Source organism: Lontra canadensis, unplaced genomic scaffold, assembly GCF_010015895.1.
Source record: "Lontra canadensis isolate GAN:19392208 unplaced genomic scaffold, GSC_riverotter_1.0 scaffold45, whole genome shotgun sequence".
Lineage (NCBI taxonomy): Eukaryota > Metazoa > Chordata > Mammalia > Carnivora > Mustelidae > Lontra > Lontra canadensis.
The window spans coordinates 7,994,397-8,021,422 of NW_022631039.1; the positions used below are offsets into that span (position 1 = coordinate 7,994,397).

The 27,026-nt window shown below is 53.2% G+C and overlaps 1 protein-coding gene across 1 annotated transcript; it reads right to left on the reverse strand.

Annotated features, from left to right (window-relative positions):
- Positions 1-1,496: 1,496 nt before the first annotated feature.
- MUC17 (mucin 17, cell surface associated) lies at positions 1,497-26,523 on the reverse strand. The gene is given in 15 exon segments (XM_032872309.1): positions 1,497-1,538; positions 1,694-1,822; positions 2,407-2,534; positions 3,077-3,237; positions 3,805-4,031; positions 20,823-20,994; positions 21,572-21,681; positions 21,771-21,823; positions 21,826-21,881; positions 22,208-22,435; positions 22,499-22,903; positions 22,905-23,071; positions 23,073-23,433; positions 25,631-25,702; positions 26,516-26,523. Coding segments are annotated over 15 exon segments (2,319 nt in total).
- Positions 26,524-27,026: the final 503 nt, after the last annotated feature.

Sequence of the window (27,026 nt, forward strand, 5' to 3'; positions counted from 1 at the left end):
AGACTAACTTGGAGGCACCCCAAAGTCTCAACTCTTCTCCCAAACGTAGTTGGGGAGGAAAGGAGAGGGCAATGGGCATGAGGCTGAGCTCCAGGCAGAGGGTACCCCCACCTGTGCCCCCCAGGAAGAAGCCCTCCTTTGGGCCTAGGCAGATCCAAGAGAGGAGGGGAGGCCGGGGTTCACTCACCATGGCCGGTAGCAGCTTGGTATGACAGGAGGTGGAGGACGAGAGGCAGCAGGCAGAGCGTTAAGGGTGCCAGTCTTGACATCGGAGCTTGGAGGGCAGCGCACTTGCGATCCACCCTTGGGAGAACGGGCAAAATGACTGTCAGCCAAGGAACCCCAGTAATAAATGGGCCCCAGAGCCCTTTGATCCCTGAGACACTGGCAAACTGGGGCCAGCCCACCTGAGTCAGTGTATGAGCTTCTCCCATGACGAGTGGGGGGGGGCACGGATTTTATTTCAGGCCAAAGGGCAGAGGGTGGGGAGCCCTTCCCTCTCCGGGCAGCACACGGGCATGTGAGCCGTCAGATTTTTCTTCCTAACAGAGGGGCAGGCGCAGGGGCCGGGAGGAGCCTGGGAGGACGGAGAAGACCTGTGGAGGGAGGCGGGGGTGGAAGAGAAGATGCTGGGCCTGAACCACAGAGGAGAAGGGTGCCTGTTGTTCAACTCCCAGTAAGGACACTCCTCCCTTCTCAAGCTCTCTTTACTGGCCCTGTGTGCACCCCACCAGGAAGCAAATCATGGCTACACCTGGGCCAGTGCCCAGCTCTGGGATGGCTGCATCCTGGGATCTGTGGGTCCAGAGATCTATCTCTGAGTTCACGGTTGAGCACAAGTTTCCACGGCCAACCAGAGTGACCTTGCCCCCACCCAAGGTCAGCAAAGCCAAGTGCTCACTCCTTCGCCTTCTGTGGACCGCCACGCCCCACTCCCGGGGGCTGATCCCAGGCTCTTCTGCCACAGTGACCTCAGGCAGGCGTGGGCCTGATCCTGCCCCAGCCTGGAGCAGAAAAGGGGGACCGTGCTCCCTGCTCACCATGTGGCACAGGAAGGGGCTGAGAGTGGTGAGTGTCCTCTGTGCAGATCTGGTCTCTAATCCTGGAAGGAGTACTCTCCCCAGGAAGGGCCCCCTGGAGCCCCAGGTGGGGATGCAGACCCCCGCAGGGAGAGAAGGAAACCACTCACCGCTCTCTGCTTTAAGCTTTGCTCTTTCATTGGGAGGCAAATTCCAGAGTGGAGAGTCATTGGAGCAAACAAAGAAGCTGGGGTGTCCGGGCAGCCCTTGGGCTCCTGGACGGAGGGCAAGGGAGGAGAGGGGGGCCCACAGCAGGGGCCGGGCCAAGCCCACCGGCTCTGAGCAGGACCACCTTGGGCCCTGATGCCTGTTTCCTTTTGACCAGTGGGGGAGGTGGGCGAGGAACACTGTGGTGGGCTCCATCTGCCGCTGTCTTGTTGTTCAAATCTGGATGATGGGCGGGAGCCCCTGGCTCACTCACTGCGCCGCTGTCACCACCCTGGGCCTCTGGATGTGGAGCTGGGGGTGGGAGAGAGGAGGGGAGGCCAACGGGCCCTTCAGTTACCTGTCCCTAGACCAAGGGTGCCCACCCTCCCCAAGCAGCCCCAGGGTGGTGGGTGGCAGGGGTAGGAGGAACGGCACAGCTCCTAGCTGGGGACGGGCCCCCGAGTCACCTCTGTGGTAGGGTCAACGTTCTCCAGGGAGGGCTGGAAGTGGCTGTAGATGTTTTCAAGGCTGATTGGGTCCCGCTTCAGATTCTCACCCGCAGAGAGAGGGGCCAGGCTCAGTGAGGCTGGGGGAGTCTGGAGAGACACAGAGAGGAGCCTTTTCCCATAAAGGGACAGCTTTGAAGAGCAGTCCCACATTTTCCCTGAAGTGTCTCCACCCTCCCACCATTGCATTTCCTGTGACAGGACTCTGCAGCGCGCCCCTGCCAGGGGAGCTGGCCCAGTGTGACAAGAGGACAGGAGGGAACGGCAGCCCCCTGATGTGCCTCGGGGTCAAAAGTCATGGCCACAGGCAGGCACCCTGGCGACCTGGGGAAGGGTGGAACAGGAGGAAGCCGCTGCTCTGGGGTCACGAGCACACACTCCCTACAGCAACGGACAGAGAGAGGATGAGGCCAACAGACCAGATCTCAGAGCAGGATTGGGACATGCAGAGCCCCCAGCAAGGGGAACCTTCCACACAGTGGTACAGGCTGGCATGGAGGAGGGAAACTGAGCGTGGGCCACACGCAGGCAGGAGGGATAGAGAGGAAAGGTGAAGCTTGGCAGCGGCTCTGTGGAGGCTTGGGTCAGGAGGCTGCGCAGTGGCTGGCAGAGCCTGGCGGCCCACAGCCACGCTGGGGCTGGCCATAGCATCTTCTAGGCCTTTCTCCACCCACCAGCTTGCCCCTGGTGAGAAGCACCTTCCCAGATGCCTGTGTTCTGGAAGGTGCCAGGAACATCTTCTCCGTGCCACTCTCGAGAGACAAATCGTATTCCTGCTTGCCCACAGAAACGCCAGGAACCGCTGGGAGCAGGGAGGTGGAGGAGGGGGCCTAGAGGGCCCTGACCCTTGGCTTCTAGAAAGGGCTATCACAGCCAAGCCCTAGGTCAGGGAGGGGCCTGTCCCCAGAGCAGCAGCAGAAAACAAAACAGCGTCACCAGGACCTGCCGGCCCTTCCCTCAGTGGGTCTCCATTCCCTTATCTATGAGCTGGGAGCGCCAGACCCAGCCAGAGACACTCCCTCTGACAGTCAGAGGGGCTGTGTCCATTGGTTTTCCCCCACTTTACAGCTGGGACAGCGACGCAGGACAGCTCATCCCCGGTGTCCTGTGGCAGCCAAAGGGTTAACACCAGGTACTGTCGTTAAAGAATCCAATCTCAGGCCACCGGGTTTTGGAGGCATTTCTCCAGGGAACAGATCAGATCAGCAGGCTGCCTTTTGCTGTTTCCCAGAGCTGAGAGGGGCTGGGTCGCCATCAGGCTCTGGAACGCTGAGCTGAAAGGGACAGAGCTTTGGGAGGTTCCAACTGTGGTCCCCCATCCTGGGCCCGGCCCCAGAAGCTCACCTGTGCAGTCTTCTCTGGGATCAGCAGAGGAAGACGTGAGGACCGCCACCGTGACCACCAGCAGTGCTCCCACAGCCCCCACACTCCCGGACACGAGGCTCTTGCTGGTACTCAAGGCACAAGTCTCTCCCCAATACCAGTGCGTGTCTGAGGCCGGGCATCTGGGGACACACGCGAGATCAAGCCAATCCGCTAGCATCCCTTATACCCAAAAGTCTCCCAAAAGAAAAAAATGAATGCCAAAGAACAGGAAACTGGCTCTCCCTTCCAGGGCAGGCACCAGTTAGGAGGGACCCAGGCAGGGAGGCTCCCCAGCACTTAAGGGACAGTGAGGGGTGGGGGACTCCCTACTACAGAGCAGGCTTCAGAGTCAGTGTTGGATGCCTCGTCCCAGACACTCAATGTCCACCCATCTAAGCTCTGGCTAGCACCTCCTGAACTTAGTGCCCCCGCTATAGCTAGAGGTGCTATACCCTAGCACTGTGCTAGGGTATCGAGAGGAAAAGGAAACAGAGACAGATCTACAGATGCAGATTTGGAAACTGGGGAACTAGAACTGTCTTGGGAAGGGGCTCGCTCAGTCCTAGGATGCCCACGTCTATAAGCTGCACGTGCTTATAGGGGTGGGGGCGGGGGGTGAAGGGACAGCCAGGTGGGAGAAAGAGGGACGGTGGGGGAGGAAGCAGCTTTCGAGCTCCGCCTGACCCCCTCTGCCTCCCCCTTCTCACCCCTGCTCCACAACTGTGGTGGAGAGTACAGTCCTACCACCGGAGAGGGCGGGGGCTTCAGAGGGGCTGGACACGCACAGGCAGCGGGGGCCACGTGGTCGCAGTTGGCATTCACCCTCATGACAGTTCAGTCGTAACTTCGTCCCTGCGGTGCACCTGGTGGCACAGACCAGCTTCCTGTCCAGTTCGTCCACATAGTACAACTGGACATAGTCCTCCGCAGCCTTCTGAGAGCACGGCTCCGGGTTGCGGGGAAAGGGAGGGGAGCAAGCATCAGGCTGGTTGAAGCGCCCCCAGCCCCCATGTGATGCCCACACTCTGCCCAACGCCCAGCTCTCCTAGGAGCTGCTTACCCTGCAGGTCAAAGCCCAGCTCTGTCTTGCTCACGATGGTGGCCTCCTCGTCGTGGCACAGAGGTGATGCCGAGCGTGGTGGAAAACACGAAACAGACACTGGCCTCTGCCCTGTCAGGGCTCGGCCCATCCCTAGATGCGGCCGGATCTGTAAGCAGGCTCGGACCGGGGCTCTAGGGGATCACCTGAGGCTGAGACTGGGAACAGCTGCTGTGCCCGCTGCAGTCTGGAGAAGGCACCGAGGCCTGGCTTCCGGATCCCTACAGGGAGGCCTCTGGAGTTCCAGAAAAGGGGAGAGATGCAGGGCAGGGAGAGGCTGAGCCCTCCCTCTGGGACCCCTCCCATCCTTTCCCCACCACCATCAAGGGGTCTGGGGCGGGCCTACCACTGCCCGCTTCAGAATCACCAGAGAGCCTTTTGGTCTCATTCATAATCTTTTTTTTTTTTAAGATTTTATTTATTTATTTGACAGACAGAGATCACAAGTAGGCAGAGAGAGAGAGAGGAGGAAGCAGTCTCCCCGTTGAGCAGAGAGCCCGATGCGGGGCTCGATCCCAGGACCCCGGGATCATGACCTGAGCCGAAGGCAGAGGCTTTAACCCACTGAGCCACCCAGGCGCCTATCTCATTCATAATCTTGACCTTTATGACTTTAGTGAGGTTTTCAAACAGCTCCTGGAAATCGGAAGTATAGTTGCCCGCATGACGATGTCATGTGCCACCATAATACTGCCACTGCTAGAACTAGGACCCGGTGATGCATCAGTCACCCTGGGTCACCCACCCTCCCAGAAAGTGGGGCCCACAAAGCAAGAGGGGTGATGAGAGGCAATGAGCCGTGTGACCCAGAGGCAGGACAGACTCGAAACTCTTCCCTTCACCAGTTAACATCCTAGAGGGCAGCTGCAGGGTCAAATGATCCGAACGTTCCAAAACACCAGTAATCACTAAATGCCACTGGGGGAAGTTCATTTGTAAAAATGGAAGTCTCCTGGGTGAAGACGTGGCGAGACTGAACCCTTGGGCACTATGGGTGGGAATGGCAAAGGGTAGAGCCACCATGGAAGACAGTACGGCAGCTCCCCCAAAAATTAACGATAGAATTACCCTATGACCCAGCAATTCCACCTGTTGGTATCCACCCAAAAGGACAGAAAGCAGGGATTTGGAGACATCGTTGTACACCCATGTTCCTTCATGATTCTTCATGACAGCTAAAAGACGGAAGCAAATGACATAAGTGTCCATGGATAGATGAATGGATGCACCAAATGTGGTACACGGTACAGTGCAACGCTATCCCGTCTTACGAAAGAAGCAAATTTTGACATGTACTACGATGTGGAGGAACCTTGAGGACATTGTGCTAAGTGAAATGAGCCAGTCACACATGGACAAATACTGTATGAGTATTTACATGAGTCCAAAAACACAGCTCACAGAGACACAACGTGGAATGGGGGTTGTCCAAGGTGGGTTGGGGGGTGGGTACTTGAGAGCTATTGGCTAAAGGGTACAGAGCTTCGGTTTGGGAAGATGAGAAAGTTCTGGAGATGGACTGTGATGGTGTGATTGCATAACAGTGGGAATGTACTTAATGTCACAGAACTGTACACTTAAAATGATTCATGTGATGGTTAACGGCAAATGTTATGGGTATTTTACCGCAATAAAAAATATTTTAGGGGCGCCTGGGTGGCTCAGTGGGTTAAGCCTCTGCCTTCAGCTGTCATGGTCTCGGGGTCCTGGGATCGAGCCCCGCATCAGGCTCTCTGCTCAGTGGGGAGCCTGCTTCCTCCTCTCTCTCTCTCTGCCTACTTGTGACCTCTGTCTGTCAAATAAAGAAATAAAATCTTCAAGAAAAAATTTTAAGTTAAAATTTTTTAAATAGAGGCTGTTGGATTGTATTTTGAAGACCAAATGAGCATGCTTTTAGAAATTAAGAAACATGAGGTCGTTCTAGAAATATAATATTCCAGGGACGCCTGGGTGGCTCAGTGGGTTAAGCTTCTGCCTTTGGCTCAGGTCATGATCTCAGGGTCCTGGGATCGAGCCCCGCATCAGGCTCTCTGCTCGGCAGGGAGCCTGCTTCCTGCTCTCTCTCTGCCTACTTGTGATCTCTCTCTCTCTGTCAAATAAATAAAATCTAAAAAAAAAAAAAAACGAGAAAGAAAGAAAGAAATATAACATTCCAACCCAGAAACTCCTTGTTAGACAGCCGACAGAGCCCTGAGAGATCTTAAGATAAGGTGCATCACCAGTCACAGCCATTGTGACAGAGAAGTCAGGAACAGGACACAGAAGGACAAAAACTAACAAAACCTTGTGCCAAAATGGAGATGGATATAAGCACGGTACTGGGTAGGGGGTGAGGGTAGGGTAGAGGACACTGAGCCACGGAGCCCCATGAGTCCTTGACAGGTTGGATCTCCCTCTTTCCCTACTGGGACAAGACACCCTTCAGGCTCCCCTCCCACGCTTCTACTTCTTGCCACTCTCCTTTGGGGGCTCTGCTTCTCCTCCCTGTCCCTTAGATGCTGGGGCTTCCCATGAGTCTTTCCTGGGAAATGTTTGCCCCTGTGCTATGACCATTCCCAAGCCATCTGGTCTACTCCCAGGGCTCCCAGCATCTTCCGTCCAGGGAAACCAGCACCAGCGTCTCTGCCGCAGACACTGTCTGTTACACGTTCTACCACACGTTGCTCCGTTCCTCAACCATTCAGTGTGGCCGGGCCCTGGGCACTTGAAATGCCACTTGTCCCACCTATCATCTTCTCTCCCATCCCCCTCCTTCTTAACCTCCCTCATCTCAGCAAAGGGCACTCCACACCCCAGAGGCCCAGAAATCTGGTGTCATTCCTCCTTCTCTCCAAACACCCATCAAATCCCTATGATCGTTGGTCTTGCTTCCTAAAGACCTTTCACACTGGACTACTTTTCTTCTGCATTGTCACCCTCTGGTCCAGGTCACTATAGTCTCCATCCCCTGTCTGCCCACTCCCAGTCCTGCAGCCAGACTGAGCCATCTCAAGTGCAAATCAGATACTTTCCCAGGTGAGCCAAACTACTGAGGCTTAAAGATTGAGTGACTTGGTACGGCTCATCTTTCCACCTCCTCTCCCAGCATGATCTCAAGCTGCCAGCTGTTCTGTATGTCCCTGGAATCCAGCCGCCTCTCTTGCACCTCTAGGCTCCCCGTCAACTCCCTCCATCTGGCTTATTCCCCGTCACGAATCAAACCTCAGCTTAGTTGTCATTTCTTCCTGAAAGATTTCCCCCTACCTCGCCCAGCTTGCATTCAACCTCTCCCCCGGCACCCTGTGTGTCTCTTACCATCAACTCTAACCATATCGCACAGCCATATTGCTGTGTTCTGCCACTCTTTGCTCCACGGAGACCAGGACCACTGTGTACCCTGCACCTAGCACAGGGCAGGCTTTCGGTACAAGCTTGTTGAAAGGATAAAGGATAAATGAATGACTAAAGGAATGGGCCGGGGGCCCCTCTGGGCCAGCTAGGTACTGATACGCATTCAAGACTGGAGAAGACAAGACAGCAGAGAGAGGGGAGCTCCCCACAGTCTAGAAATCTGACCCTTCCCCCATATACTCACAACAGTCTCCGTACAGAGACCAGAGTGGGGGAAGTTAACATGCCAGGACCAGTGGGGAGGAAGGACTTGCGTTACGAGTGGTATAGAAGGCATCATGGGGACTGTTGGATTTGATGACTCTGATTGTAGAGACAGTTGATTCCACAGTGAAGGATATGGGTGTTTCCTGCTATCCACCCGTAGTGGGAAAAGTTTCACCTGAACTTGAAGGAGAAGCAGAACCCGCAATCTCTTTGGAAAGTCTTGTCCAAAATCACTGTCAATACGGGCATATTGGGGGTGCCAGACGGAAGCCCCATCACTTAGACTTAAGGATATATGTTGTGAGGCATATATGGTGGTAAAAAGGTGGCCAGAACCTGAAGAGGATGCAGAACGTCCTTCAAATTTGATAAAAGAAGTTTCAGGGGGAAACAGGAGGTTTGGACAAGTCAGAAACATGGTATACACAACTGACTCCTCTGTGAGAATCAGTGTGGCTAGTCCCGAGAGTAGACTTGGGTGCGAGAGGTCACTAGGGCTTGATGGGAACCCAGGACTAGTCTCGTCTGTGCTGCAGGAAGGGTGGAAAGATGTTGCTGTGGACGCTGGTGAGATAATCGTGTTTGAGGTAGATCCTGGAGTAAAGGTTGTGTGGTCATCACCGGAAGTGGCAAAAGGTTCAACAGACTGATGTGAACACAGAACTGATATCCTCTCTGGTAACGGTGGCTACAGGTGAGTCTGTGGGTGTAGAGGAATCAGAGATGGTGCTGTGGTCTGTGGGTTTCTGGGTGATACCAGTGGCCATTGTTCCTGAGACAGCTCAGCTGGGGGATGCCTTCCCAGGGCTCCACGGAGCCACAGAGCTCCCAGTAGCATGTGAAAGTAGGGATGACACTGGGGGCTCAGATGATGCTGGCACGGTGGCAAGGATGGTCGTCTCCCCCATAAGAGTTGAGTCCTCTTGCCTGGGGACCAGCATGGGGGTAGAGAGCTCACTGGGGCTCAATGCGGAGGCAGGACTCGCACCATCTGTGCTGTGGGAGGACTGGGTGGCGAACCTTGGTGAGGACGACGCGAGGGGGCACCATGAGAGTGGACCTTGCAGCAAAGGACGTTCATCAGCCATTGGCCGGGGGACTCCAGGAGTCAGCGGTCCCTGACATGGGAGCAGAAATTCCATCCCCTCCGCTAATAGTGCTGTCTGACATAACTGTAGGATGTGATGAATGAGGGGTGCCCAGATAAGCACTGGATCCCCCCAAGAGGCCCGTAGTTGTCTGTGCCGAGACAGAGAGGTCAGTAGACGGTAGGCCAGGACTTGAAGGGGGCCCAGCACTTCCGACATCCTCGGTATGGGAGGTTCCAGAAGTGACAGTCGTTGGGGACTAATCAGACACAGTTGGGGAGACAGAGAGCAAACCCATGAAAGCTGTGGCGCTGCGTCCTGTGGTCAGGGAGGTAGTGGGAAATCCATCCTAGCGTAAGGGACTTGGAGAACTGGGAGTATAGGAAGACACTGTGTATTCAGGTGACTCTGAGATGCGTGAGGACACCCTAGCGCTGGGGGAGGCTGATGGTCCCGACCCCAGAGAGGTGGCTACAGATTCAGTGGGACCTGATGGAGACCCGGGACTTCCGTCATCCCTGGTATAAGCAAGCTGTTGCCGCTGAGTCCAGGGACTAAGGGGAATCAGACTGTGGTCTGTGGATTTCCGAGTGATCATAGTTGGTCCAGAACCAACGGGGCAGGTACAGAAGTCTCCAGGCCTCAATGCGGCTGCAGAACTCTCTAGGTCTGCAGCGTGGGAAGGCTCAGATGAAACGGGTAAAATCAGAGATGGTGGTAGAGGTGGTTATCGCCTCTGTGAGAGGTGTGGCAGTCTGGTCCCCATACGTGGTGAGGGTGTAGATTTCACCGGGGCTTGTCGGTGAAGCCGGACTTGCCTTGTCTGTGCTATGGGAACGGTGTGTAGGAAATGTCAGTGAGGAAACCCCTGAGGTCACATCCTGAGACAAAGATGGGGTCATCTGCCCATGATCACTGCTGGTGGGCAAAGAGTCCAGAGGCCCTAATGTGGAAGTGGGCAACCAACCCCCTTTGCTCAGGGCGCTGTGTGAGGGGACTATAGGCCTGGACACATCAGAGGTGCCTGCATACACCGTGGGTCCTTCTGTGAGGCCTGAGTCAGCAAGGGTGGTAGATGGATGGCCAGGCCTTGAAATGGAACGCACTTCTGTCTTCCCAGGGAGAGGAGGTAACGGCTGATTTGGACAATTCAGAACTGGTTGTGAAGACAGAGGTCAGTTCAGTAAAAGCTGTCATGCTGTGACCAGTGTTGATGGTTGTGGTAGGAAATCCACCGGGGCTCGAGGAATTAAAAGAACTTGTAGAATGAACAGAGACTGCAGAATCTGGTGACACTGCACTGGCTGTGGTGACAGTGGGTTCCACAGAAGGGGATGCGGCTGAATGGGTAGAGGGTTCACTGGAAGTCGATGTGGACGCATAGTTGGTAGAGGTGGTTGCACATGACCCCGTGGGTTTAAAAAAAAAAAAAATCAGACACTCGGGGCGCCTGGGTGGCTCAGTCATGAAGCTGCTGCCTTCGGCTCAGGTCATGATCCCGGGGTCCTGGGATCGAGCCCCACATCGGGCTCCCTGCTCAGTGGGGAGCCTGCTTCTCCCTCTCCCACTCCCCCTGCTTGTATTCCCTCTCTCACTGTCTCTCTCTGTCAAATAATAAATAAAAATCTTTTAAAAATATAAATAAATAAAAATCTTTTAAAAATATAAATAAATAAATGAATAAAATCAGACACGATGCTGTGGTCTGTGAATGTGTCACTGAATTTAGTGACAATCTGTCCTGGATAGCTGGTCAACCTATGATACTGGAGCTCAACTTCTCTCTTCAGAGGTACCGGAAATATCAGAGGGAACTCTGTATTTGGACAATTTACCAGCGACGCTCTAGTTTGTCCAGAGGGCAACGATCTAGCCTTCTGTCCCTTCTGGAATATACTAGTTTGTCGCTAGATAAGGTTCTGGATGTGGCCTGAGATTTATGACTTGGATTGTAGGTTGTATGGTGACAGATCCTGACAAATCGTATGGCCACTCAGAAACACATGTATTCCGCCCCAAACTGCCTGCCCCATCTTCCCTCAGCACTCTGGGACATGTTTATTTACTTGGGCACTCTGGCATAAATCTGAAAGGACATTTGCACTCACGCAAATGACGCATGGACTTTTGTTGCCGACATTCTGTGATTTGCAGGCCACACAGTCACCTTGAGTCATCTGGCTGTTACTTAGTCCGACCAGAGTCTCTTCCCCATCTCTCAGGTGAGAGACGACGCCCACACACACTCTGGCCTAGCAGTTCTCACAGAGCCAGGAGGCACAGGGAGCTAAGGGACATTTCCGTGGATAATTCGCCCCCTGCGTGTTCTCTCCAGACACATTTACTGGACAGCTAGCCACACCACCACCTCTACCTGGCCACCACCCTGTGGCCCAAGTGAGCTACTCCTACTCCTTGGCCCCACAGCCTAGGCTACAGACTACAGCTGTCGGAGGGGAAGAGCGCTGGGAAAGTGCCCTGCACCTGGAGGTCTCATCCTGTCATCCCCTCGCCACTTAGAACATGGGATTAGGGGCACCTGGGTGGCTCAGCGGGTTAAAGCCTCTGCCTTCGGCTCAGGTCATGATCCCAGGGTCCTGGGATCGAGCCCCACATCGGGCTCTCTGCTCGGCGGGGAGCCTGCTTCCGCCTCTCTCTCTCTGCCTGTCTCTCTGCCTACTTGTGATCTCTGTATGTCAAATAAATAAATAAAATCTTTTAAAAAAATCTTTTAAAAAAAAAGAACATGGGATTACATGTGTAGGACTTTATTCTCCTATGTAAGGTGGGACTTTAATCCTGGCTCCTCTTTTCAGCCAATGAGATGAAGAAGATCAAAGATGAAAAGAATCTTTGTGACAACAGTGCCGTAAAGGTAGGGAGTACTAGGAATTCTACAGGATAGCACGAGGGGACTTCCTTGAAAGGGCAGGGCATACGGCTTCTTGTCCCTCCTGCCAGCACCCCACCGCTCCCCAAAGATGCTGGAGCTGCCTCTTCCTCAGCTCTCATGAGGATGGACCTTTGCCGCTGCCAGAAAGTACCACGGAGGCCTTCAGAGCAGAGTCACCCTCTGTCATTCCAGACGCTTCCCTTTTCACAAGGTCCTGACAGACAGTCCCAGGGAGAGACCAGGAGCTGGATAAAGACTGGAAACCAGGGTAAACAAGGAGTGGACAATGAGTCAAGGCAGATCATTCACACCAACAGTTCCAGATCTCTGGTTTGGCAGACCACCATCGGAACACTTAAGGAACAGCACTACCAAGTCACAGATCAATGAGTTCAGGTCAAAGGTGTAAAAACCTCTAAGACTTTTGGAATTCTACATTAATGAGAAAGACTGAAAAGATCGCTTGGCTGATTTTTTTAAGTCAGTAGACACATTTGCTTCACCCAATCCTCTTGCCTCTGAATTCGGTTTTGTCTGATGTGGCATGGTGGGAGTAGAGGGGCTGAGCTGGGGAGGCTGCCAAGGTGGGGAGCATCCCTGAGTCGTGGGCATGAGGAGGATCAGAGGGAGGCAGCACTCAGGGGCTCTGGTCAACACGAAGCACAGGGTGGCAGGGCTCAGAGTAAAGCCAGGTCTGGCTGTAGGACCTCAGAGCTGCCTACTCTTTTTTTTTTTTTCATCTTTCCCTTGAGTGGTGGGCCGTTCTGCCCTCCTGGTCTCAGAGGGCGCCTCTTCCACTCACCTCTCTGAAGCCCTCTGTGTATCTTACCCAGGGGTGACCACAGTCCTCAGCCTCCCTACCTTCATGTGCCCATGGGAGAGCCACTTCTCAGCTCTGCCCCACTCCTGTCCTTGTAACCATACCGGGCCCTGGGATGGCTGACCACTCGGCCCTCTGCCCTTGCTGGGACTCCCGGCCCCTCCAGGACAAGGTGGGCCTGGTTGAGGTCCACATGATGGGACGTGGGAGCAACCCCAGAGGGCGGTGTGGGGAGGGAGGGAACAGCCAGGAAGTAATATCTGAGCTGCCGTTCCCCCTTCTTTAAAAAACGGTTTTGTGGATTTAGGCATTATAAATTTTATTGGACTTTTTAATCACAAAAGTAGACCGTTTTGACAAGTCAAACAACGAACAGACACAGAAAGGCAGTTTATGGTCGTGTGCCTAACTGAATCACAACGAATGAACAGGGGTGGGGACAGCTGGCACTGACTGGCCGCCTATCAGCGTCCCATACGAGCCTTATCACAACTGTAACCCGGGGGCTCTGTGGGAACAGCCCACACAATTCCGACAGCCCCCTCCCCCACTCAGAGCAGCGTCTCCACGACCTCGGAGACCCAGAGCAGGTGCTCAGGGAGCACTTCTGAAGCAAATGAGTGAATGAGTAGTGAAAAGTCCCCCAGACTCTTCCCTAATGTTTCAATGTCACCCTGCAAGGCAGGCGTTACCGTTTCTGTCTCACGCACACCCTGGAGTTCCGAGGGTAAATTCTCTCCAAGTTCAACCAGCTGGTAGGCTAGAATCCAAGAGGGTAGAGAGACAAGTGGGGCGGGGGGAAGGCTCGCGAAGCGGGTGTGAGGCCAGCTCTGGACTCTGGCTGAGCAGCAGTGAAGAACGTCCACAAAAGGCCATGGTCCCAACTGTGCTTAGAAGCAGAGAGCCCGGGGCGCCTGGGTGGCTCAGTGGGTTAAGCCGCTGCCTTCGGCTCGGGTCATGATCTCAGGGTCCTGGGATCGAGTCCCGCATCGGGCTCTCTGCTCAGCAAGGAGCCTGCTTGCTTCCCTCTCTCTCTCTGCCTGACTCTCCGTCTACTTGTGATCTCTGTCTGTCAAATAAATAAATAAAATCTTTAAAAAAAAAAAAAAAAAAGAAGCAGAGAGCCCGAAGAGCGGGGAGGGGGAGGAGGAGGAGGAGGGAGCCCTGGAGAGAAGGGGTAGCAAGGGTAGAAGCGGCGAGATTGACAAGGACTCTGCAGGGACATGGTGGGCCATCCAGGACCCCAACAAAGACTGGGACATTCACTGGAACGGACCCTTGACATCCTGCTTGTTCATCCGTATTCCTGGATTCATACCATTTACGTCACGCAGCTGCCGTTCCATCGGTCCTTAAAACACCCACATCCGCCACTACAGCTGCCTCTCAGGGCACAGGGACGGGCTCTGAGTACAAGAGTCCCCGTCCATCTCACCGGGCTAACTTCTCACCTTCTGGAACCTCTCATGTCCTTCAGGTTCTAAGATATCACCACACCTTGTTCACCCTTCTCCCTGCTCCCCTTCCCACTCATGGTCTAAGAGGGACCCCCAAGGGAAAGGCTCTGCCACACCTCCCACCTCCCAGCAGGCAACCCATTGTGTGCTCGCTCCTGGAAGGGACAAGGAAACAGTGCCCTGACAGCACCCTGGGTGAAGAGCTTCCGGCCCCTCCTAGCCCAGGTTTCCAGTGGCAGTGGTGTCCCCAAAGATGCGGCAGAGCAGCTGAGGCTGTCCTTCCCAAGACCAGCCTCCAGGTCAGGGATGCTTCCCTAGGAAGCTGAGTTTTTTTTTTTTTTTTAAGATTTTATTTATTTATTTGACAGAGAGAGAGATCACAAGTAAGCAGAGAGACAGGCGGAGGGAAAGGGAGAAGCAGGCTCCCCGCTGAGCACAGAACCCGATGCAGGGCTCGATCCCAGGACCCCAGGATCATGACCCGAGCCAAAGGCAGAGGCTTTAACCCACTGAGCCACCCAGGCGCCCCGGAAGCTGAGCTTTTAAAAGAAAAGCACAGCCATTCTCCAAGGAAAGAAACCCAAACGGTCAACAAGCCTATAGGAAAAGTAAATAACCTTCACCAGTAAGCAAAGAAATTCAAAACAAAGCAAGATGCTACTGACTTTTACCTACCAAACTGCACCCCCCTCTAATAGTAAATGATAATGAGAGCAGGGGCTGGTTGGGGCATTCGCATAGGATGCCCATGGACTGCACCCGGTATCGGATTTCCAAAGGAGAATTTGAAAACACGCGCCAGGGACCACTGGCAGACTCACACCATTCTTAATGATCTCATTTCTAGACACTGATTCTAAAATAAAGCAACCTGCGGCAGATTTTTTTTTAAGTTTTAATACAAGAATATTTATTATGTCATTATTTATTATAACGAAAAATAGGCTAAAGGTGGCCAAGAATAGAAGAATAAGAAACTGATTAAAAGACTTAGGACTATGATCCTCCATAGAACAGAATACTGATCTGCCAGTAAAACATGAACTAACCAGGGGCACCTGGGTGGCTCAGTCCGTTAGGCATCTGACTTTGGCTCAGATCATGACCTCAGGGGCCCAAGACCTGAGTCAGGCTCTACGCTCAGTGGGGAGTCAGCTTGAGATTCTCTCCCTCTGCCCTGACCACCACCACCCCTCCCCGGCTCAAGCAGTCTCTTTCTCTCTCTAAAATAAATAAATAAATAAATCTTCCTTAAAAAATACACTGCCCACTATGCAGCCATCAAAAAAAACCCCCAAATCTTGCCATTTGCAACGACATTGATGGAACTAGAGGATATTATGCTAAGCGAAGTAAGTCAATCAGTGAAAGACAAATATCATACATCTCTCTGATAAAAGGAATTTGAGAGGCGGGGCGGGTGGGGATCCCTGGGGTGGGGGAGGGAGGGGGAAAAATGAAATAAGATGGGACCAGGGAGGGAAAGAAACCAAAGAAACTCTTAATCTCAGGAAACAAACTGAGGGTTGCCAGGGAGTGGCAGGGTAGGGTTAGGGTGACTGGGTAATGGGCACTGGGGAGGGTATGTGCTCTGGTGAGTGCTGTGGAATGTGTAAGACTGATGATTCACAGACCTGTACCCCTGCAGCAAAGAATACACTATATGTTAATAAAAGAAAAAAAAATACATTGCCCACAGAATAAATCCAAATACGTATTCAGAAATAGACAAAAATGCTCACAGTGTTTCTCTGACCAGTAAGATTAAGTGAAATTTTCTTCCTTTCGTTTGCCTATACTTTCTCAATGTTTCTCAACAAATATGTATCCGTGTTCTAATGTGTAAAACATACATGCCACAATAACCAAAGGTTAGATGTAGCCCAAGCCTCAGAAAATGCAGGGAAAATCACTCACGGTTAATGATTCCCAAGCTGGGATTCCCCAAACCCTCGCCGTCAAAACTCTTAAGAAAAATGATCTAGGGGCGCCTGGGTGGCTCAGTGGGTTGAGCCTCTGCCTTCGGCTCAGGTCATGGTCCCAGGGTCCTGGGATCGATCCCCGAATCGGGCTCTCTGCTCCGCAGGGAGCCTGCTTCTCCCTCTCTGCCTGCCTCTCTGCCTGCTTGTGATCTGTCAAATAAATAAATAAAATATTTTTAAAAAATGATCTAAAGGTGACCCTTGAATAACACAGGTTTGAATTGTGCGGGTCCGCTTGCATGCGTATTTTTTTACAGGACAATACTGTAAATGTATCTGTAAATGTAAATGTAAGGCTACAGGTAGATACGTTTTGGGGAAATCAGGAGTTATATGCAGATTGTCGACAGCACGGAGGTCAGCGCCCCAACCCCTCTGTTGTTCAAGGGTCAACAGTATTTGCCTGTGTTATAGCCACGTACTCATCATCACAGACAGAGGCTCTCCTACCTAACAAGCCAAATTCCCTATTTTCCTGCCCTGTTGATGGTTTTTACTGCTTCTTCACAAAACGTGTATTTAGATTTTTTCTAAAATCTAAATTGGAGTGAGGCACCCAGTTTGCTGGACAAGGCTTTCACTTGGTGGCGTCCTCGGGGAAAAGCTCTAGAAAGCAAGTCTGAAGACGACCACGGCGAGATGAGGCTCTTTCCTCCTGCCACCTCCAAAACACATTTGTGCTTGTGGTGAACTCAGTCAGTGAGGTCCCAGAAGGCTGGGGTGTCAGTGGGGCCCAAGAGCGCCTCCAAGTCATCGCACAACCAAAGGATCTAGTGTGTTCCATTTCCCCCTGGAAAATGAGGACCAATGATGCCTGCCATGACCACACTGCTCACTCTAGAATATTCTGTAAGAGAAGCAGTGTGGGGGCCACTGGGATGTGCTTTAGCCCCCCAGGTCCCAGGGCACTTTCAGCCCTGCCACACAGGAGCTCAGTGGCATGGGCCTGTCTCCTTTTCTGTAAGGCCATTCCCACCCGGCGGAGTGGCCACAGAGCTGACGCCAGGCCAGGCCACCTTGGCTCTCTCCCTTTCACCGCTGCACACATCTATCAATATTCCAATTCTCTCCATAGTTAGATACGACTCTTTCGGTTCAGAATTGATCTAAGCCCATTGAGTATCTATTAATACTTCCTACTAGGGTGCCTGGGTGGCTCAGTCGGTTAGGCGTCTGCCTCCGGCTCCGGTCATGATCCCAGGATCCTGGGATCGAGCCCCATACTGGGGCTCCCTGCTGTTCCCCCTGCTTATGCTCTCTCTCTGTCAAATATATACATGAAATCTTAAAAAAAAAAAAAAAAGGAAAGAAAAGAAAAGGAAAGGAAAGGAAAAGAAATGAAATGATATACTTCCTTCTGGCCCAACTCCTCAACAGCCACCAAACTGCAATACCACCTCCTCTCCCTGCGGCCTCCCCAAAAAGCAGGTTGGCCGGGGGGCGGAGGGCGCCGAAGCAGACTCTGAGGCCCCGCCTACTCTCCTCCATCATTGGCCCCTCTCAGAGCTCCAACACCCGCTTGGGTTCTAGTACTTCCTATACTGTTCCCATGGTTCCACACAGTAAACTTGACTATAAACTGATTTATTAAGCATTCTTCATCCAGAGTACCAAACACTTGCCCAGGAGGAGTCAGGCCTGCCGTGTTTGCTGAATGAGTAAGTTTATTACTTTCCATATAAAACAGCACTTCCTTTTAATCGCTCTAAAATTATACTCTGCAAGTTTCAAAGGTTGTCCCTTTGTCTATTGTGAACAAATCACTCTCGTCTTCACCACACTCGTCTTGATTTTGTGCTGGAGCGTTTTCCACTTCCGCCTCCCCCTTGCTCAGCCCCAGAGCTCTGAACCCTCAGGCCCCTGGCCCAGCCCCTCCAGGGAAGACACGGCTACCCTGTCGCCCTGCCATTCTGAGAAGCTCCCCTCCCACTCCCCACCCATGAACTCTTTAGAACTTCATGCGCACAAAACAGGACACAGGCTCCAGTCCTCGTGTTGACCCACAGCACTGTCTGGTCTTTGTGGCCCCTGTAGCACATGGAGAATGGAGAATTCTAGACTGTGCCCTATTCACATCCACCCCCAAGACCCAGGCCTGCAAGACTGTTGCACCCAGAAACTCCATGGTCCCCTCAAATGCAACAGGTCTCCCAGAAGGCCACCATCAACCACCAGAAGGAAGTTCCTGCCCTCCCATTCATACATGGTCTAGGATGGTGTATCCTGGTGACCGCACAACCCATCATCAAGGGAAGTGGGGCTCCGGGCTAGAACAACACCAGGATGGCTCTCAGGGCAACACAGGGGTCTGCCCTGGCAGGTCAATCCACCCCTGCTCAGTCCACGGAGGTCCTCTGGGGTCTCCAAGCCTCCACCTGGCTCTAATCCCTTGGTCTCCCAGGGGCGCTCCCTTACATGCCCCCCTGACCTTTGGGGCATTCCTATAGGTCAGCTCCCCGACACAGCCCTGCCTGTGATTTCCTACCTCCTCAGGTTGTCATTCTTTCCCCCTACTGTTTGCTTGTCCAAAACCTCATCAGTCCTCACAGAATACCCAGACGAGAGTGCCAATTAGAAAGAAAATTACAGATGTCACCCGGGGTCCCTGAGCCTTCATCTGAACCCCTCCCCGAAGACCCAGAATACAAACAGGGGGTGGGGGGCGTTGCAGAGGGCTGAGGTCCTCCAGTGCAGGGACGGGGCAGTTCAAACCTTCTGTCAAAGGGGGACATCATATTAATTATTTGCTGTGTGGCCGCAGGTATGTCACTCACCCTCTCTGAACCTCAATCTCCTGTCTGCCTACATCTCCTTACACAGTGTGAGCTACCTGCTGTGAAATGAGTTTGTGAAAAGCAGAGCCCTCTGTGGGTAGGAGGTGGGGGACCCTCTGGGTACCATTAGACCTTCTGGAGTCTTCTAGAATGGCCCTACTTGCCTGACCTCTCCACTCCTGATAGATGCTTTCTGACTCTGGCATGCTAATGGGCTCACAGGTGTCAGTGTTCTTTTTCACAAAAATACCAAGCACCTTAGGAAGAGGGGTGTCTGCTTGTACTGGTGGTTATCTCTAACTCACAGCAAGGTGCATGGTGCCAACACTCGGCTGTCTGTGGAGCCCTTCATCCTCATCATCACCAACCCCCTTCCCTCTCCCGTGACAGCCTGACCAGAGACGGGCCCGGAGTCTGCCTGGGGACAGGGACAGGCTGGACCTCCCCAAGGCTGAACCCGGCCACAGCTTCCTAGTCTTTGTATTTGACCTTAAAGCTAAATTATCTAGAATTTCTTTCTTCATGCCCTAAGTCCACATAGTTCCCCCATATCCCCTCTCGGTAGAGGAGAAGGCAGTACGTGAGGGCATGGTGGTGGGCTCAGGTGGCACCTGAGGGCCCGCCTTCATGACTGGGGTCTCAGAACTCCCTGTGTGGGTCATCTCACTGCCGCCCTGCAGGGCACCAAAACTCCCTTCCCCACCCTCCTGCCCCCTCAACCCCTTCCCCCACAACCCTATGGGGCCTTCAACTCAAGGGTCCCCTCTTCTACCGGGGACCTTGGTCTCACTCCCCTAGCACCCCTCACTTCAGCGACTGTCCTGCCCATACCTTCCCTCCAGTTTTTCCTGGTCTCCAGCGCTGGGGATGAGAAAGTCAGCTCCGAGTGAGGGAACCCACAGGAAATCAGCTTGTAACTGGTTGCATCCCAGAGAAATGGCCGTGACAGGTTCAACAAGAGGCTGTGTCTCCCCCTCAGCCTTTCAGCTGTTTCTAACCAGAAGGGTTTCCCCAGGCACCCCTGAGCTCTCCCCATGCAAGAACGAAGCTGCTGGATGCCCGGACCTTCCCTCCCCGGGCCAGGGCTGATAGCCCATACGGTGCGCCTGTGAGGTGTGGAAAGATGGGCCTTCTGAGCAGATCCAGCCCTCAGGACTGTCCCTCCAGGGGGAAGGCAGGCAGAGGCCACCATCTAGGTGAGGAAAGAGTCCCTGCTCCTCCAAGGAGAAGGCTGGAGAGTGGGAGCTGGGGAACACCAGCCCCTCTCAGCCCTGGGCCAGGGGCTTGGTGTAGGCCATCAACGGCACAACCACAGGCCACACCCCCTGCCCTGCACCCACACATCTCCAGGCACCCCCAAAGTCAGAATGAGGTCAGAGCCCAGGTGTCCAGCTCGTTGACAGCCCCCTCCCCTGCAAAGGGAGTGGGGGAACAGGAGAAGGAGCCCTGCCTGAGTCTGGGACACATGGGACCCCCAGGGAGGGTCTGCCCCGGTCCCACTCACCCTGAGTCACTGTAGCAGATGCCCAGAGCCAGAGACCCAGTGTCAGGACCCGGACCACCAGCATCTTCAGATAGGACACTGGCTGTCGGGTCTCCCCTCATCAGGAGGGACCCAGAAATGAGAGCTCCCGGGAAGGGATCGGCTATATAAAGGACTCCAGAGACACGTGCCTTGGGTGAGCAGAACGGGGAAGCCCGGGGAGGGGCAGAGAGGGCTCTGTCACTATGGGGAGATGAGGAGGGGCCACAGGGAAGGCTCTTCTTGCCCATCCTCCCCACATCCCCACCTCCCCCCACCCCCTGCCAAATAAGCAAGGGTCCTCAGCTGTCCTGAAAACTTGGAGCAGAACTGTCAAGGGGTCTTCCCTGGCACCCAGCCTCTGGCAGGCTCCTCCCTAGCCCCATTCTTGACCCAGTTGGCTATAAACCTACCCCCCAATCTGCTGGAAGGACCCCAAGGCTGGCACCTGAGCCCAGGGGCTCCCATCACAGCTAGTAGCTCTGGCCCTGACCCCTCCCTCCAGCTCTGGCTCACTCCGGGTATGCTGGCAGCTGTCCCCATTATGGCTGACATTCTGGAGCTTCTCCTTCAGCACTGTCTTCACCTTCACATGCTTGCTCTCCAGCTGGAGGCTAAAGGGCAACTCCAGCGGGACCAGGTAGTCCACCACAATGCTGCCATTCCTGAGGGGCTCAGAGAGTCAGGGGGGTCTTACAGGGTGCTCAGGCCTGGGGCATGTAAGTCCTTAGGAGGGCACCTCCAGGACCAACCACAAGTGCGCTGGTATTGGGAGGAAGGCAGAAGCAATGATTTGGGATTCCAGGAACATGATTCGCAGGAGCCACCAGCATCCCTGATTTAGTCAGCCCAGAAGGTGGGACAAGGAATGATTGACATGCGCTTGCCTTTCATCAAGCCATTACCAAACCAGGCCCTCCTGCACTCTCTTCCTCACTCACACTGACCCACTCAGGAGGCCAGGAGCCACCATCCAGACACCATGCTTCCCACAAGCCCTCATATGCATCTCCCTGCATGTCCCATGTAATCTCTCCTTCCAATCATGTTTTAAAAGGAGGGGTGGTATCTCTCCTACAGAGAAATGACCACAGAAAATAATTGGGGAAAAAAATCCCCCATGAAGTGATTGGTTCCCCTATCTCCTTCCTCCACCTCTCTCTTTCGAAAATCTGATGATTTCAAAAGGAAAAGATGGATTCTTCAGCTTTTCTTTGTCCCCTCTCCCCCCCCCAACACTGCCTCCACAGCCCCAAAAGGGTCTCCTTCCTCAATGACAGGATCTCCACATCCTTGAACCCCTTCACATTTTGGTAAATCTTCTGCATCCGAAATGCCGAGATCCTTGGGGTCTCACCTGAAGCTTGTGACCCATGCATACCCAGGGGCCCAAGCTCAGCTTCAGGGAAGGACCCTTGAGTTCCCTCCCTTTCCCTGTCACCTGATCCCGGAAGGTGTCACTGAAATCCTTGTAGGCTATGGAAGTGTTGTCATGAGGTCCAGGGAGAACACCTGGTCAACAGAGACCTCCATGCCCACTTCAGACTCCAGTCTACAGAACTGTAAGGCAACAAGTTTGCATTATTTCAACTGCTAAGTTTATGGTGATTTGTTACAGCAGCATTTAGAAGCTAATACAGCTTCTAGCAGCCCAGACCGGGAAGGAGACCACAGGAAGGCATGTGATCCCAACCACCTCCTGGGAGTGAGGGTAGAAAGGAGGCATGACATGGGGTAGAGGAAAGCATTGGAGAGAAGGCAGGGATGGAGCAATTAGGCAAAAGGACATGAGTACTGATAGGCAAACCCTGGGGCTGGACCCAGGGAGAGTTAGTGGCATCTCCCAGGAGAAAGTGGAGAAGGCAGGGTCCTGGCAACTCACCCAGATTCACCTGTTCCACCACAAACTCACAATGGGAGCTATAGAAGGTGCTAAGGCAGTGGCACTTGAGGCCATCCCATTTACCCCCATGCTGGCACCTGATATCCTGGAGCTCACAGTGGGGCCCAGAGAACCCCAAGGGCAAGTGGCAGAGGCCTTGCATCCAGGTGCCACCATTGTCACAGCACAAGAAAAAAAAAAGGAAGTTCAGGATAGGGCTTGCCCTTGGTGACACAGAAATTTATCAGAAGAGAGAGAAGAGGAAACAGGGAAGAAGGAGGCCCAACCTGGGGCAGTGGTCCAAGTGAGTGGTGGTCGAAGTTGTCCTGGATGATGTAAGGATGACAGCACTCTGAGAGGTGACCGCTGGTGTGTCTGGAGTCTTGATCATGGCTGGGGTGGAGCAAGTCAACTTGATTGAAGTCAACATCGCAGTTGGAAAGCTGCTGCTTGGTTTTGTGGTCAGTGGGAGGCTAGTGAATCCAGGCATATGTGGGATGGTTACAGAATTGGTGCCCATCCAGTTTCCACTGGTGGGTCTTTGAGTGCTTGTCAAAACTGTGCGACTGGGGACAGTCCCAGTGCTGACAGAACTAGGAGCATCTGTTACGCTGTTGGTAGGATGAGTTTCCAGAACAGTAGAAGTGTCCATATGCATAGGAAACATGGTTGTCATACTGGTGAAACTAGGAGGTGGCCATCTCAGCAGTGGAAGTAAACACTGACATTGGGATGGTGGGCAGAGAAGAAACTTCACTACTTGGACCCATTCCCACAAATGAAGTAGTGGGAGAGGCAGGTGCTATGGTAACGGATACAGATTCTGGACATGGGGCAGCAGAAGAAATAAAACAGCGTGGTGGTTGTTTCAGTAACAAAGGTCTTCAGAGAAGATGTGGCTGGAGATGTTCTTACAGTTTCAGATGAAAAAGGAGCATGGAAAGCAGTAGCAAAAGAGCCTATCTTTTCCACACTAGAGAGAAGTGAGGATGTAGAAAGAGAGTTAGGGGTGGTAGTAAGCATTGAATTTGCACTAGTGGAGGATAGAGAAGAGGACATTATTGTTGTGGATATTGAAGAAGAGAGAACAGTACAAAGAGAAGTAGTTAGTGCATTTGTAGATGTACTCAGAAAGATGATGTTGGAGAAACACAAGAAGTCCTGGGTGGTATTGTGGGGTTGGGTGTTGTTACCAACATTGTAGTCACAGTCATGGCTGTTTCTGGGGTAGAGGGAGTGGGCAGAGTGGCTGTGATGGAGGTAGACATTGAAGTGTTGGTGGGAGTGGTGATGTCAGTTGTGGCTGTGGTGACCACAGGGGTGGATGCAGCATTGGTACTAAGCAGTGTAGTAATCAAGGTGGATGAAAGGGTTTGCGGTCAAGGTGGAGACTGATTCTGTGGTTGGGGCAGGTGGAGAAGACAGACGCATCCTCATGGCCAATGTCAAGGTATTGTGGCGACTGGAAGAGAAGAGGCTGGCGTTGGAGAATTGACTGTATTCCCAGGTGTAGTTAAGGATGGAATTGTGGGAGGAGAAGTCATCTCTGTCATGAGACACTGGGGAAATGTCTTTTGTAGGAATAAGTGTAGTTTTCCGGTGGGGGGTATGGTATGAGAAGGGGCAACGGCCATCTTGCCTGGGCAGGTAGCAGCTGCCGTGGAGGAGTGTGGTTCTGTGGCTGTGAAAGTTGTGTAAATACTAGTGGTGGTGGGTTCCAGAGTGGTTTCGGAGGCAGCAGATGTGGCGGAAACCATTGTGTTTGTTGGAGTGATGGATGATGGGGTTGGAGAAATCGAAGTAATTCCTGCTGTGAGAGTTTCTCTAGAGCTGTCACTCCCCAGAATAAGCTTTGTTTTCATCGAACTCATTGTTTTCAAAGTAATTGTTGGTGCACTGAGCGTGGCCGTGGCTTCGGTAGGAGCAGATGTACTTCGTGTTGTAGGTGTTGTTAATGTATTTGTTGATGTGGGATCGTGAGTGGGGGCGGTTGCTGTTTTGAATGTACGGGCGGTGGGAGGAAACGAAACTGTGGTTGTGATCGAGAAATTGGTGATGGGCGAAGAGTTGTTATTGGTTACGGTTGCTGAGATGTTTGGGGCAGTTAGAGAAGGGGTAATAGAGGTGGAAGTGATTACTGGGCTAAGAGACCTGGGTGTGTGACTGCTTGCTGGGGTCAGGCGACATGTTTTCTATCTCCTATTCTGTTTTGCCCACTAGGGTAATTAGTTTACAAGCCTGAATCCCTCCCTAAGAGTGAGGGTCAGAGATCTCATCATGCTGGGGTGAGTGGCAGAGAGACTCCTACAGCCACGGCCTTTGAAAGCAGGAAGTGCCCAGACCCCCTGCGCACTCACCATTGGCCTCCTCCTCACCTTGGACCCAGAACATCTTTGTTCTGAGAGCTGGGATTTCATTTCCCAGCCTAGCTGGGTGTGACAGGGAGGTGGGAAGAAGGGATTTTGAAGATTCCTGGGTTGGAGCCCTTAGAGCCCGGAGGCGGCCCTGGAGGTAAGTGAGGGTGGTCCACGGGCCTCTAGGATGGGAAGGTGCAGGATTGGGGGTCAGGAACAGACAGCAGGAGAAAGAGGGAAGGGAAATACAGGGGAACTGTGGAATTCCAAAGGGACAAGAAAGAGAAAGCCCTGAACTCATGCCGGGTGGTACACACCCAACCTTTGGGAGCCATCAGGATCTCCCAGCCTGGCCTTGCCAATGACAACTGTACCCAGAAACATGGGCTGGGTGGGGGCAGGGAGAGGTAGAGGCAGAGCTGTAGGAGGGAACTGGGACCAAAGGCAGAGATGCCCGAGAAGGAGGAGAGAACCCCAGGGGCAGAAGTGGAGCTGTCGTGGAGAGAGTGCCCCGGGAAGTAAAGGAAGAGTCCAGAGTGGACCAGAGCACTGGGGCTGATGGGGGGAGGGACAGAAGAGAAGTGAGGGCTCAGAACACCAAATCAAAGGGAAGAACGCTCCTCTGGAGAGAGGTTATGCCCACCCTCCCAATGCACGCACCAACACTTACAACCTGCTTGGTCCTGGGGGGAGAACAGCACCAGATGAACCCAGCTTCCTTTCTCCTTAAGGACTCCCACACTGAAAGCTCTGAGGAATCCCTCCTCTGTCTCCCCTGAGGCCTCAGAGCCACTTCCCCACACACCCCTGCCCTAGAACATCAGGAGGGTCTCTGCAGCCCTTTTCCCACCGGCCCCCTCCCCTCTGGCCCCCGTGGAGGCCCCAAGCATCCAGAGGAAGCCAAGGACCCTGGGCAGCCTCATGGGCCTCGGGCAGCGGGTACAGCAGGCGCCAACACCGGGGACAGCTACAGGAGGCAGCCGCTGTGTACACAGCAGCACCCAGCCAGAATGGCAAGGTGTGGCTCTCTGCCCCGCTAGACGAGGGGGCTATGCACAGGTTCACCTTTGCACCGCCTGCTGTACTTCTTCTCTCCCACCCTTCTCCAGGTAGGAGACTCCACTGCTGACTCCACTGCTGTGGGAAGGACACCAAGAAGGGAGGACTAGCCCAGGAGGTGTCAGGGAGAGCTGCTGGTGGCCCGCTCAGAGGAGGGGGATCCTGCCTAGAACACTGCCTTTCCCCTCTCCTGCCCCCCACCAAGAACCAGCAAAACTGGACAGAGACTACACTACTGGAGTCTGGGGCTGGCTCTCACAGCCCCTCCTTAGTTTCGGTCCTAGCTCCAGGAGAGGGAGCTGAAAATTTGTTCTCCTCACACCCTCTGCCCCCTTGTGCTTCCCTCCATCCTCCCTTTAGCGTGACTTGGGCTGAGACCCCATAATCAAAGCCATGGGAGCAATGCAAAATTCAATTGGAGGTCATTTTCATATCTGAGGCTGTGGGCCACGTCCCAGAAAAGTTAATACAGACGGCCAGTGGCAGTAATCAAACAAAAGGATGTTTTGAGGGGCACCTGGGTGGCTCAGTGGGTTAAAGCCTCTGCCTTTGGCTCAGGTCATGATCTCGGGGTCCTGGGATAGAGCCCCGCGTCAGGCTCTCTGCTCAGCAGGGAGCCTGCTTTCTCCTCTCTGCCTGCCTCTCTGCCTACTTGTGATCTCTGACTGTCAAATAAATACATAAAATTTTTTTTTTAAAAAAAGGCTGTTTTGACACAGCAGATTAGCAGCTATTAGGAAGTTTGAATCCCTTTGGTGCTGGGAAAAGTGTGAAGATCAAACACTCTCACACAGCTGCGGGGAGGGTAAGTGTGTTGGGCTGTTCCAAAAAGGCAATTTGGTGACATCTATTAAAATTTTAAATGCATGCTCAAGGACCTAGGAATTTCACCGGTCCATCTCTGTGTTCGAGAAGTACTTCACAGAGACATTCACAGGATGTTCATAGCCATCCAGCTTATTGTGATTCCAACAGAAATTGGAAACAGCCCAAATATCCCTCAATAGGAATCTAAAAATGTCTAGGGAGTAGTCACACTATTGACTACCATGCTTGAATCAAAAGAATAGCATCGGGGCGCCTGGGTGGCTCCGTGGGTTAAGCCTCTACCTTCGGCTCAGGTCATGATCCCAGGGTCCTGGGATGGAGCCTCATGTCGGCCTCTCTGCTTGATGGGGAGCCTGCTTCCTCCTCTCTCTCTGCCTGCCTCTCTGCCTACTTGTGATCTCTCTCTCTGTGTCAAAGTAAATAAATAAAATCTTTAAAAAAAAAAAAGTACCATAAAGGAAAGACTCTCAGAATGGCTTATTCAGTGAAACCAATAGACACAGTTTTGTTAAAACAGTTTTGTTAAAATACACACGTATGTATTTCCTGTGTGTTCCTATGAATACACACACAG